Below are 14293 nucleotides of genomic sequence, written 5' to 3' on the forward strand. Positions count from 1 at the left end.
TGCATGTGGAAAATCAGAGTACACGCAGAAATACTCATGCAGCAACACAGAGAATGTGCAAACTCCACTTAGATACTTGACTGGAATGTGAGGCAACTGTGAGACAAGCAGTGTTAACCACTGCCCTACCAAAATACATTGTGCTTGTTTTTTATTTATAATAATTCATTTAGTAGGATCTCATTTCTTTTACACAATTTCCAGACTAGAAAATTCTAATTAAAGAACCCATTCAATTTTCACTGCATTTTGCTCAAACAAACAAGAAAAATCAATGTGAAATAAACAAATGACTTTTTTGCAGGATTAGATAAAAAGACAGAAGGTGTCCTGATCATTTTGGATCAAACAGTCAACCAGATGTCTGTGTGCTTCTCATATACCACTGCAGGTAGAAGAAAGGAAAAAACATTTTTAGGGTTTTATTTTTTGAAAACCCTCATAGTTAGTTGGTCCTATGAGAAATCCTGCATTTCTATCACCCGAGCAAATCAAGCCAAATAAACTCAGTGTTCGTAAGAGTCATTTCATTGTAATTTTACTGAAAATAGCACTTGAGCATTACATGAATGGTATAAGCAAAGGTTCTAACAGAGCAGTGTTCAGCTTAAAAATAAAATTGGAAATAATAAAACAAAAATGAATAATCATTTATGACATATTAAAAATACAGTTGGCCAAAGAGTTTTTACATCTCAACACAATGTCATATGTATTTTTATCTGACATTATAAAGCATTAAATGGCCAAGGTCCGGTTTACTTGTCTGAACTTATCATGACTTACAAACCAGAGAGCACATTCAGATCTCAAGATGCCGGTCTGCTTAGGATTCCAAGGATTAATAAAATAACAGTGGGAGGTTGAGCTTTTAGTTACAGGGCCCCTAAACTGTGGAATGGTCTGCCTGCTACTATAAGAGATGCAAATTCGGTCTCAGCTTTTAAATCCCGGCTGAAGACTCACTACTTCAGTTTAGCATATCCTGACTAGAGCTGCTGATTAACTGTACAGATGAAATCTCTGTTGTTAATCATTAGCACTAAAACATAAGTAATATGATAATTATAATTTGTTACTAACCTTCACCTATTCTGTTTCTCTTCTTGGTACTCATATGCGGCACTTGGTGCCAAGTTCCACCTGCCAAGTTGTTTTCCCTGCCTAAGGTAAAGTCATCCCTGATAGAGGATCGCAGGAATCGTGGGGTAAAGCAGTCCTTTCATTGGATTGGCTGGCCCAGCACTGTTTCAGCTGTGGAATGGCCAAATGGGGGAGGCAGCTTGATGGCTGAGGTCTCCAGGACTCTAAACAAATCCAAATCATATTATGTGATATCATCTACTGTTAAATTCTGCTCCATACTTGTAAAATTTTTATTTTTATACTGTATTGAGGATTTGTTCTGTTTTGATTGTTTGTATTGTATTGACCCCTTCTTTTTGACACCCACTGCACGCCCAACCTACCTGGAAATGGGTCTCTCTTTGAACTGCCTTTCCCAAGGTTTCTTCCATTTTTTCCCTACAAGGGTTTTTATTTAGGAGTTTTTCCTTCCCTTTTTAGAGAGTCAAGGCTGGGGGGTTGCCAAGAGGCAGGGCCTGTTAAAGCCCATTGCAGCACTTCTTGTGTGATTTTGGGGTATACAAAAATAAATTGTATTGTATTGTATTGTATCTGCCACAGAGGAATAGACTGACATGTATTGGTACTTTTGGGAGATGAGAAATACTAGTCTAATATTGCCAGGGAGGGTGACAAAAATTGAGCTGTTTATTACTGCTATGTCAGAAAACTTACGTGTCAAAGTGAACTGAAGTGATCCCCGAAGTCCGATACACAATTAACTTTAAAAGCTGCCACTGAGACATGAACACATACTTTGAAAGATGCTACAATATCTATCACCACTCCTCAGCCTGTATAAATCTGTAAGGAAGCTGCATTTTCTTCTAATGTTGGTCTCTTCAATATCAAAGAATTCTTAAAAAATACAATCAGGCAAATGTTCATTCATATCTGCACTCTTACAGAATGTTAGCCTGTGAGCTCCATCAGTCACAACATTCATTTCTAGCCCTAATAATGCTGACCTTCCTGTGCTGTCTGCCAACTTTTACCATCAGCCATTGTTTTACGTTTTGATCTGATGCCAGGATATTTGCAGACAGGGTGCCACCATGGGGCAGTAACTAGAACTGCTGTGTTATAGCCTCAAATGTCCCAAGCATCATTCTCAGAATTGGAGTTTGCCCTGGTACTTCAGTTTTCTCAACACATTCCAAAATGTAAATGTTGCTGTGAGTGCGCATGGATGTGTGTGCCCATTCTATATGGGATTGGTTCCTGTATCACATCTGCTGCTCTCAAGGATTTGTGCAGCCTATAAATGAATAAAAGGGTACTGGTAATAAATAAATATTTCTAAACACTGCACATAATCTACCTCGATTTTTCAAACTAAATTGTAAACTTGTTTGTTTTGTAAAGCACCATGAGATTGTACTTACTAACAAAGACTTTATATGAGCTATCCAATAATTCATGTTTCAACTCATATAGTCCAGTTTAGAGCTACAGGGGTCAAAGACTATCCTGGAAGCATCAGGCATAAGGCAGACACCATCGCTAGATAGGGTATCAGTTTGTACAAAATAAACCTAATTAATCTGTGAAGTGTTGCACAGTACTGGAGCTTAACCCAGCAGTGCTCTGTGCAAGGCAGAAAACAGCAATGGACAAAGTGCCCATCTGACACAGAACCCACTCATGCGTGTGTGCGCGCACACACACACACACACACAAATACACACATTCAGTATACATAAACACACTCACGAAATCTGGAATTGCCAAATAACCTATCTAGCTCATCCTTAGAGCTGTAGGAGGAAAACTGAGGGAATGTCCATGCTGACATGGGGAGAACATGCAAACACCAAACAGGCAGCAAAGAGGCTTGGGATTCAAACACACAATGCTTAATGCTAGCCATTGGACTAGTGTGCAGCCCTTGCTTATGAAGAACTGGGTGTCATGATCAGACTTTGCTTTTGATTTTTTTTTTTATATTTTCTCTTTGACCTCTACAAAATGTTGATGCTTCATTACAGGGGTTTTGGAGGTCGAGCAATTTTGTGGTCAAATTTGTTTTTGTACTTGATACATTAACAATTTTGAAAATAAACAACATTCTTCAGTCACACCATATTGTTTTTCTTACAGATGCCACCATTATAAGGGATATTTGTTAACAGTTGCTATGTCGTTGACAGGTAAAGGCAACCAAAAATTTGCAGCGCATAACATTAGTAGGTTGAATGTATAGGCTCTGCTTGCTTATCTGAACTTATCATTACTTACAAACCAGACCACACATTAAGATCTCAAGATGCTAGCCTACTTTAAATTTCAAGGATTAATAAAATAACAGTGAGATGTCGAGCTTTTAGTTACAGTGCCCAGAAGCAGTGGAATGATCTACCAGCTAATATAAAAGATGCCCTTTCACTTTCAACTTTTAAATCCTGGATGAAGAGTTACTATTTTAGTCTAGCATACCCTGACTAGAGCTGCTGATTAACTGTACATACTGCATTTCTGTTTGTTACTCATTTGTACACAAATATAAATAATGCAATATTTATAAACTAATACTAACTCTTCTCTATTATGTCTCTCTTCTCAGTATCTGAATATGGCACTTAGTGTCACTACTTCACTGCTAGGCCGCTGTCCTACATATGGAAAAGTTAACTCAGATAAAGAAGCTTTGGAATCATTGGATAGAAAGATTCTCTCATCAGACTGGACGTCCAGCACAGATTCCACTATGGAAAGCCCAGGAGGGGAAGGCTACCAGTTGGATTCCAGGGCTGTGACTTTCTTTTTCACTTTCTCTTTTACGATTTGAATCTCCTCCATTGTCAACTAGCTAAAGTTCAATTAATTAATGGACAGTAACTGCTGCTTTCCATTTATGTTTAATAAGTTTCTGCCTTATTCTCTGTGTATTTTTAACAAATCAGTATTTATATGGGTACCAATTCTGCACTTAAAAATCAGTATAATTTCTGCCTGTATTTTATCTGAGAATTGTTCATAGCACTCTGAGCTTGCATTCAGTGAAGAGTTCTATACAAAAAATAAGATGTAATTGTAAAGGATGAGCCATGCACTTCCTGGCTGTACAGTATTGCTAGATTCTTCCAAAATACCTTTCTGCTCATTCTACAGTATATTGATATTTAATTGTGAACTGCAATTCACATGTTGGTTCTACTATCCAACATGGTTTCCTGACTGTGATTCTTGGTACATGCCCTGAGCACATGGGTTGAAATTTATGACTTAGCGGCTTCTCCTGAATCCAGTTCCACTTTAGGCAGCTGCCACCTCTTTGTAGTCAGTAAACGGGATATAGTGTTTTTTTTGTGATTTTTCTAGACAAATCTCAACATTATCCACATCTACAAAATGTTCTAAGTGTATATACACTCTCTGGCAGCCCTTCTGATTGTTGTTGGAAACAGTTAAGGATCATATTATAAAAGCAAATTCCATTATCGCACCCCACCTTTTATCATGACTGGGATGTTATTGTCGAAATTTAAATATACTATCCATTTATATGAAAACTGGAAACGTGTTCACCTTTCCAAAACAAAGTAATAATATTTTGAAGACAGTACTCACAGATAAACTCTAGTTCCATCCATTGTAGCATTTTGCTACTACAGGTTGTTTCACCACAGTGCTGAAGTCTTGGTTTAATAACCTTTAAAGTTTAAAAAAGTAAAGTATGACGTGTCAGCCACAATTTTGTCCTTGCTAGAAGCTACAAAATTAAAGCTGTTTATTTGTCATATATGTAAAAGCTACACATGCCTTTGCCCTACTTTGCAACTTCCTTAAAGCACAATAAGAGCTCCTTTAGTACAGCACAAGGAAATTCAATAGTGAAAAAAGTGGCTTGACAGGTTAGACAAACATTGCGCATATGTGAGAACTAACATTAGTGACCTACATGTTAACACTTTTGAGCTGAAATTCACTTTTCAGAAGTCACAAAAAAAGAAAGGAGAGCAAGAGCCACATGTTGAAAGAATAAAAATGAAAAAATAAAAGATAAAAAAACACGGTTTAAACAAAAATACTCAAGTTGACTAAACATTCATCTGTTTAATTTCTAATCCATTTATTCAGTTCAGTACAGAAACAAAGCAAATCAAAGGCAGGTAAGTGACAGCGCCTCATTGGATTCAGCCATTATTTAATGATAGGAAGGACTTGAATTGTGTGAGTATTCAGATGAAAGGTCCTATATTTACAAGTATAGGGTTAATATGTGTAGAGTCTTCCTGTTTGTTCACATACTCTGGCTTTCCTCCCACATCCACAAAAGCATGCTTTTCAGATACATTGGCAAATCTAAACTGGCTCCATTGTGAGTTTGAGTATGTGTGAGTGGGCTCACTGATTGACTGGTGTGCTGTTAAATGTTGTATGCAAACTTGTGTCCAATATACCACACCAGTGATCCTGAGACATTTAAATGGACTAGGTGGGTAGGAGTATATTATATTTTATGTATAGGTTGTCGGAGATGGCCAGGACACCTAGGGAGACCGGAGGAGGGCTTATGCCTTCCCCAGATCATGTGGGGGTGACCGCCCTGGTTCCTTTGGGGGACACGGATACAGAACTTGGAAGCTCAACCCTGTAGGGGCCCGTGGTCACCGCCAGGGGACACCCCTATGCCTTTGGAGCCCTGGACCTCAGCACTTCCGCCACACCCGGAAGTGCTGGGGGGAGAGAAGAAAGGGGACACCCAGAGTGCTTCCAGGGATGCAGCCGGCATTTCTGCCACACTGGGGCGTGTCCATGGAAGAGTGCCGGAACCCACCTGGAGCACATCCGGGTGCTATAAAAGGGGTTGCCTCCCTTCAGGCAATGGTGAGAGTCGGGAGCGGAGTGGACTGAGCTTGCTGGAGGAGGCAAGGAGGCGGCCTGAAGAGAAAGTAAGGCATTATGAAGAGGCCAGGACTTTGGGGGACTTGAGGGGGTTTGTGGTGCACTTGTGATTGTAGATATTGTAAATAAACATGTGGTGGATAAAATGAATGTGTCTGCCTATCTGTGTCCGGGCCAGCCTCTACAAGGGGTAGAACTGGGTCCTCGTGTTGGCCCTCCATAACTGACATGACACCAAAGAAAAATATCCAAAGAAGTATAGAATAAAATACACGGGGAGAGAAAACAAGAAAAAACACAAAGTAAAGATATACGTTAAAAAACAATAACCCTGAAGTCTTTGTAGGCCTTGTTTTTCCTTTGTGGACACCAGCATATGAGGTGAGGTGGTTTATGTACATACTCACCTCAGAAGTACACTCAGACACTCATTTTCTCACCTTCCCTTACCCTCTTGCTCAATTTCTGTTCTGATCTAGGCCTCTTCTTCCTAGTAGTTGACCCTTCTCTTCAAAACTACTCTCAACCTTAAATTTAATGCTACCATGGCCATTTGGAATCTTCATAATCCCGTATCGGCCATTTGAAAATTAAGGGGGACTACTTTTGCTATAATAAACATCAGGCTATCACTCCTGCTAGTGGCCCCTGGTGTCCATGCACCACTGAGCTATCAATTTCCCTGAGATGTGGGATGCCTTTTTCAATTCCCTTAAAATGATAATCCTAAAATGCAACATACCAAACAAACAGAAGAGTTTTGGCCTCCTGTGAAATTGTCCTCAAATTTGCCCTTGAATGGGCAATGTAGTCCTAGGTTCTCCAATCAGGATCATATGGCTTGAAAGAGAAGGGGTCAAAAGTGCCTGACACATGTTGCTATCTCCCTCTCAGTGTCCTCAGGGAACATTGCTTCCACCCAGGTTGCATCTAACTCTTTCTCATCTACTTTTGTGTCCCTGTGGTCCCTGCACTCCCATACTGGTACATGCAGGCCCTCTCCACCTACTACCAAAGATGTGTTTTCTTTTGGAAGAAACCCATATATATTTGCAGGCAAGTGTTCATAGATGTAAATAAAATTAAAATCAATTGTTATTGTTGATGCTTTCCCATAGTGTCATTCAATGCCATTAAAAAACACTATTGATAACCAGTAACCAGTAAATTAGTGATAATCAGTACAATAACAATTAGAAAAAAATATCTGCCTCAAACATTAAATCAAAAGCATGTTGGAATTTTCATTATTTTTACATTCATTTCAAAAATATTAATTGTAATTATGTTGAAAAAAACTTTGTTTTTTGTGTAAAAGAAAAAACACTAAGAATTATTTGATTTTAAAAACAAACATGACCAAGTTATAATAATGTGAAAAAGAAAGTACACCGTCTTTCAATACTCTGATCATTAGAACACACCTAACCATCATTTAGCCCTCACAAATGCAAATATTTGACAGGAGATAAACAGCAACACATAGCATTCTTTACTTTTTATTTACTGAAAACCAAATCAACATGTTTATTAAAGATGTTGAAACTGCTGTTTAAGATCATAAAGTTTTTATTCTGTTGAGAGGTTGGTGACTAGCAATGTTTCATACATTAGGCCTAATATGTTTGTTCTCTAATGAGTAACTTTAAGAAAATATCAGAAATTGTCTTCTGGTAAATGTATACTTCTTCATATTTTTATTAAACAAAAGTGGTATATGTCCGCTTCACGCATATTGTATTTAGTAAGGACAAAAAATTCACATTACACATGCAAGACAGAAATAATATGTAAAAAGAAATTATAATTAAAAATATAGTTGAGGAGTAACAGTTACCATCTTATAAAACTCCTCTGCACTATATTAGGCTCTGATACTTCTTTATACAAACCTGGGAAGCCAAATCCATCCTATAAATGGTTTAACAGATACTTGACTGTAAATACAGGTTGTGAAACTTTGAGAAACAGGGTCAGCTTTCACACTTTAGTGCACATGCAGGCTCAATTATAAAACAACTTACCGGCTGATTTTTGGAGCAGCACGAGTTTCAGCTGCCTGGAGCTGTTCACCCTTTTAGGAAAACAATAAAAGAAATGAGTGATCTGCCTAAGGGTTCTGCCAAGGTCGCTCCCTATCCCCATGGCAAAATATCTTTCGGGTAATCAAAGTATGACACAGGCAAAGTGAAGAATGTTGATCAGAGAGGAAACAGCTTCTTCTGACAGAGACGTGTGGCATGTTTGCTCTGAACTGATCCTTAGCCAAACTTGTGGTGGGACCACCTGTTTGTCAGTCAGCCACCCTACACCACCCCCACACTCCTAGGTCAGCATGCCTCGCCCTCCCCAGACAGATTCCACCACCCCCACTCTGTCAGGGCAGTAGACCACCCCCTCCTTACTTTATACAGTATAGCATGTTGTAATCATGTGGGCAGTCTTATGCCTACTATGACAGACTACTTGGGAGAGATATTTCTTTATTAGCTATCATTTTTCTCACTTAAATGTAACAAATACGAATAAGAGATCTAATCAAAAATGAGGTCAACAGCTGAAGTCTGGGGCTCTAAAATTAATAATATACTAGTATATTTTATAAAATAAATGGTTAATCTGCCATTTAATATTTTTATTTATTCCAGTTCTGAATAATATAGCACATGTTAAAAGAAAATTATAATTAGGTTATCCATGCTAAGAGTTATTCCGAATTCTAAAGAAGGGTTTCCATCTGTTGCAATACCAAAGTGAAATAAAGACAGAAGATGGTCTAATGAGGCAGTATTAACACTAGACACAAAATGAAGGATCCGGGCTAAAGGCCTGTGTGAGGAGTGATAAGCAATTGAGCTTGGGTTGCATCTTTCATGTTTTCTGTCCAATCCTGAGTATATTTCAGATGGTGTAAGCTTAAAGAAGGTAGAGACAGCATAGAAGAATTAATCAGATGCACATTTTTAATTGCATTAACAAATACCTATAATGAATAAGAAGGACTGTGGTACTTCAAAATCCATTTTCCACTAAATTCTTTAGAAAGACTACTATTTAACACTCACTAATTCATTTTCTGAATTCACTTATCAAGTGCAGGTTCCTGAGGAAGTGGAGTCTCTTGTGGTTGCGATCGACACTGAATAAGAAACCAAATCTAAATCAGGCAGGCACAAGATAGTCCATCTCAAGGCCCAGTCATGCAAACCCACATATACTCATTTCATACTAGTTTGTTGCCAGAAAGAAATGTAAATGAACACACATTGAACATGCTAATTTGTTGCAAAGTCAGTTGTTATGTTGAGAAGCACATAGACGTGTGCTGTGACAAGGAGTCTCATATTGTTTATTGCATATTCCTAAACCACGAAACTACCATCACCATGCCTGATCATTGGTATAAGGATATTAGTGTGAAATGACACAAAATTTTCATTCTTTACCCATATAATGTTGTTCCAGAGCTATCAAGAATCATCCAGGTACATTTTCACAAACATGAGGTATGAATTCACACTCTTTTATTAGTAAGCAATTGTCTCTGTCATGTATATATTTTTTCTTCTGGATCTTTCATTAGCACAGGCCTTAGCTGAGTAAATACATAGGTATTGTTCTGGGGTTATTTATCACTTTACTTTGATCTTAGTTAGATTTTGCCAATATGGGCACTCGTGAGAAGACAAACACCTGTCCCAGACTTTGTCCATCTGGTGCTGCACTTAAAATGATTTGCAGTCCCCTTTTATGAATCATCAACTTTCTCTGGAGATTTGTAAGACTTTCTTTTTATCTTGATATGACTCCACAATCTGTGCTGTCATTATTCCTGGAATGGTAAGTGCCAAAACTGAGCAAGTGTTTCTTAAATTACAGCTAATTAAATACTGCAGTATTCAAACCATCAACTGGAGAAGGTAATAACTTTTTCATACCTGAATATTCCAAGTCTGATTACAATTCACTCCAAATAAATGAAGGATCTGATCAATCTAACTGTGCGAAATATGCAATGATGCAAAAATTAATCAAGGGGCACATAGTTTTGTATGATCCCACACCTGCAGAATGCATAATATGGGAACAATCTACTGTAACATACAATATTAACAGGAGAAAAAAATAATTATTTGAAAAAATCTTTGACTTATATTGTAAATTCTATCAGTTGAATAATAATTGGCATTGGCATTGGCTGCTATACCGACATGCTGAGTCCAAAATATGGGAAAACTGAAGCTTGTTTAGCTTTGTGGCACATGTTAGGATGTGACATCATACAATATTTACTCTGTTCTATGGAGTTTAAATGTGACTGGTTGCATTTGAACTCAATCTGATTTTGTACTGTATACATACATACAGTTTGCACAAGAACTCATCAGGACAGAAATTAGGAATTTATCTGTTGAAGGTCCCACTTGAATTCAGTTCTGGTAAACATTTTCAATACATGTCTGTAATTAGAGCAGGCCAATTACTGTAGGAAATACAACAAAACATAACCATTCTGATGGTGAAATATTAAGATCTTGTCAGGGATGCCAGGGGCCATGACCCGGCCGGGACGCCAGGAGGGACCGGAAGAGGGTCAGAGCCCGCCTGATCACGTGGGGTTCGCCCGGGTTGCTTTGGGGCCACGGGTCAAGGGCTTGGAAGCTCTTCCCTGTAGGGGCCCGTGGCCACCGCCAGGAGGCGCCCAATGCCTTGGGATTGAGCTTCCCAGCACTCCTGCCACACCAGGAAGTGCTGGGGGGAAGACTTAGGACGGTGCCCGGGGAGCAGCCGGGAGGACAGTCGACACTTCCGCCACGCTGGGGCGTGGCCAGAAGATTGCCGGGAACACCTGGGGCTCATCCGGGTCCTCCATAAAGGGGCCGCCTCCGCCATTCAGGGCTGGAGTCGGGTGGAAGGAGGACGAAGCAGTGGAGAGTGGAGGCGCCCGAAGAAAGGCATTGTGGCCAGGACAGTGGGAGTTTGGGGTTTGTGCACGTGACTGGGTCTTTGTGACCATTGTTTGGGGTCTTGGTGACCATATATTGTAAATAGTTTGTAAATAAACGTGTGGTGGTGTCATAACAACATGTCCGCCTGTCTGTGCCCGGTACCGCTCACATCTGGCGAAGTCGGCAGGATGCTCCGCCTGTTTCAAGGCGGAGACCTGTTCTAAAAAATATTGTTGTGGACGGCCCGGTGCAGCAGGGGACCCCACCCACGTACCGCGGGTGCTGCGTGCACACAGCCCCGCGGGGTAAAGGAACCCCACGGACCGCCAGGGGTCCGCAGGAGGGCCGTTATTCCCTGAAGCGGGCGGGCGGCGTGCATTGGAAGAGTGCAGCGGTCTCCAACGAGCGCGCTGTTGCTGGAGGCGCCCGGGACGGCATGGCGTCCAGAGAGGCCACGCCGAGGACGTTTCCTCGGTTTGACGGGACCTGGGAGGGGAGTTCCCTGCCTATCGGCAGCCGCCCTTGGGGCCGGGCGTGTTTTGTTTTCCAGGCAGGGACCTCCAGGATCCGCCAGTGGCGGGCGATGCTGGTTTGCGGGCTCCGCAGCACAGCGCAGCCGCGAGGGCTGCGAAGGAGGAGACGCTGCAGCTCGAGAGGCGCTGGCAACAGCAAGGCTGCCGGCAAGCACGTCGCCGCAGAAAGGGAGCCAAGATGGCCGCGGACCGAAGTCCTCCCTGACAGGCACGCGATTGGACGGTGTGTCTTGCGTGCCCGCCGATGACTGTAGAGAGGCGGGACCAAGGAATGTCCATCACGGGCAGGGGGGAGACCCGATTGGGCCGGAGGAGAAGGCCCACAGGAAGTGGCGGCGCCGGAGGCCGACAGTCAGGTAGGCTCGCGCCGGTTAACTTCCTGTCTTTGCCGGCTGCTTTGGCGGAGCTGGAGGCGCCCTTCAGCCCGCCGGGCAGCGTGTGTTGCAGGTGCTATGTGCCTCCGGCTGAGGTGCTGGTACTGGAGAGGAAGGCGCTCGCGGGCGCTGAGAACGTTTCGATCGACAACGGGACGGCGCGACGCTGGAATCTCCAGCCGGAGAGGTACGGCGGAGACGGTGAGTACAGCCGACTCCGTAAAGCATATGGGAGGGTCTGCTGAAAAAGGCTGTGAAGTCAATGAGCAGTTCCGAGTAAGCAGCCCTCCGACAGGAGGTGCGGCGCCGCGGACTGTATGCGCGGCGAGGGGGGAGTCCGTGAGGACGCTGAAGGGACACGGGCTGCTAAGTGCCCCGGGTCCTAGCGCCCTCCGCCCCGAGTCGGCTGCGGTCTTGCGCCGACTATAGGGACGCAGACGGGACAGAGGCGCCTTTTATTCCATAAGGAGTCTCAAACCGCCATGGCGCCCCAGAGTGAAGGGAGGAATAAAGGGCTGGGTGCCGATTCCTCCGATAAGGTGAGACGCGTTGCTGGGTGCACGCTGTGGCTGGCTGCCCTCTGGGAGAGCAGAGGGAATCCCTGAGGCCGGCGGAGAGAGCGGGCGGTGCCGACGATTCCATCATCGAGAGGGACACGGAAGCCGCGGAGAGGGTGCCGATCAGGCAAGTGCCGGGGTGCCGGTTGGAGGGGGGAACGCTGCCCGTGCGTGGCACGAGCTGGGTGCTTTGGCAGCGGTTCTGCCCCTGTGTTCTCTTTTGTAGGGACGGACCCCGGCGAAGTTGAAGGAGCCCTTCGTGGCGGAACAGCCCTCTGATGTCGGGCCGTCTGCAGAATGATCTTTCTGTCGGTGCGCAGGTGCGCCCACAGCTGGAGGAGCCAACGGGGGAACGAGTGGCTCAGAACAAAGGGGCGTGGAGGTCCCGGAGGGGGTGCCTACCGAGGAGGCCCCGGGGTGCCGGTAAAAGGGGGGAGCACAACCTGTGCGAGGCACAGGGATGCACCATGGGTTGGTGCGCAGATTGTGTCTCCGCCCCTGTCCCTGCTAGGAGTGCGGGCCGGACCCCGGCTATCCTCGAGTGGGACCCGCTTCGGAGCTCTGCTGCCCTCGCGGGACGGGTCGCCTTACCCACGAGTGGTCTTCGCTGGCTGTGGGGCACTGTCAGGGATGCCAGGGGCCATGACCCGCCGGGACGCCAGGAGGGACCGGAAGAGGGTCAGAGCCCGCCTGGATCACGGGGTTCGCCTTCCGGGTTGCTTTGGGGCCACGGGTCAAGGGCTTGGAAGCTCTTCCCTGTAGGGGCCCGTGGCCACCGCCAGGAGGCCCAATGCCTTGGGATTTGTTTCCCAGCACTCCTGCCACACCAGGAAGTGCTGGGGGGAAGACTTAGGACGGTGCCCGGGGAGCAGCCGGGAGGACAGTCGACACTTCCGCCACGCTGGGGCGTGGCCAGAAGATTGCCGGGAACACCTGGGGCTCATCCGGGTCCTCCATAAAAGGGGCCGTCTCCCGTCATTCAGGGCTGGAGTCGGGTGGAAGGAGGACGAAGCAGTGGAGAGGGGAGGCGGCCCGAAGAAAGGCATTGTGGCCAGGACAGTGGGAGTTTGGGGTTTGTGCACGTGACTGGGTCTTTGTGACCATTGTTTGGGGTCTTGGTGACCGATATATTGTAAATAGTTTGTAAATAAACGTGTGGTGGTGTCATAACAACATGTCCGCCTGTCTGTGCCCGGGTACCGTTCACAATCTTTTCCTGGTAAAATAGGACAAAAGATGTATTATGGCAATGACCATAATACCCTAAAACTGCCAATAAGCTGGCTTTCAAGCAACAGAGTTCACAGCTGCATAATAGCTGGACATTTTGAGCAGTGTCAAAATATTTGTTGTAGATAGTCTGTCTTTAATATTACGTATTTTATGACACTTTTCTCTGTAATACTTTTGCAACAAATCATGGACTACACCACTTTCTGGACCCAAAAGACAGAAAGTCAACAGTTTTGATTTTGAGAAGCCATTTTGTTTACAATACAGAGAGGACAATAGCAGAATTAATATGATGCACAAACAAAAGAACCACCACTACATTGATTAAAGATGTGCTCCTTTTCCTTATTCACTTGATTTTCCCCTTCTCTCTTCTTCAGTTTATTGTCACTCTTGCTCTATATTTCAATTCAAGTCTTGAAAACTACTCCTGAGAGATTATATCACTTTCTACTGTGGTAGCATAAAACTGGAATAACATCTAGGGGCTAAGAGTAGTCATTAGGCCACACTACTGTCTGGCAGTCCAAAAGCACACTGCACCATTTATTTCCAGAATTCTAGCCACCCAATGCCATGCTTTGCCTAACTGCCTTTGCCAATGGCCTACGTGTGGTAGTATAGTACATAGGTTTATAAGGTAATGATTATCATGCCAAATTACTTAGCTCTGG

General features: G+C 43.6%; 1 protein-coding gene across 3 annotated transcripts in view; it reads right to left on the reverse strand.

Moving 5' to 3' along the window:
- rassf3 (Ras association domain family member 3) overlaps positions 1-14293 on the reverse strand; it is a 211812-nt gene that overhangs the window by 173166 nt on the left and 24353 nt on the right. The window contains exons 1-2 of one of the 3 annotated variants that reach the window (XM_039770048.1): positions 7998-8083; positions 4696-4777 (exon numbers count right to left, since the gene is read on the reverse strand). The exons of 1 other annotated variant lie outside the window; for it this stretch is intronic. Coding sequence is in view for 1 of the 2 variants with exons in the window: in XM_039770045.1 (XP_039625979.1) it covers positions 7998-8118 (121 nt within the window). In the remaining variant the exon portion in view is untranslated. Of the gene's footprint in view, positions 1-4695; positions 4778-7997; positions 8230-14293 lie in introns of those variants that run through there. One more of the 3 variants, XM_039770045.1, reaches the window with a different exon arrangement.

This window comes from Polypterus senegalus, chromosome 11 (genome assembly GCF_016835505.1).
Source record: "Polypterus senegalus isolate Bchr_013 chromosome 11, ASM1683550v1, whole genome shotgun sequence".
Taxonomy (NCBI): domain Eukaryota; kingdom Metazoa; phylum Chordata; class Cladistia; order Polypteriformes; family Polypteridae; genus Polypterus; species Polypterus senegalus.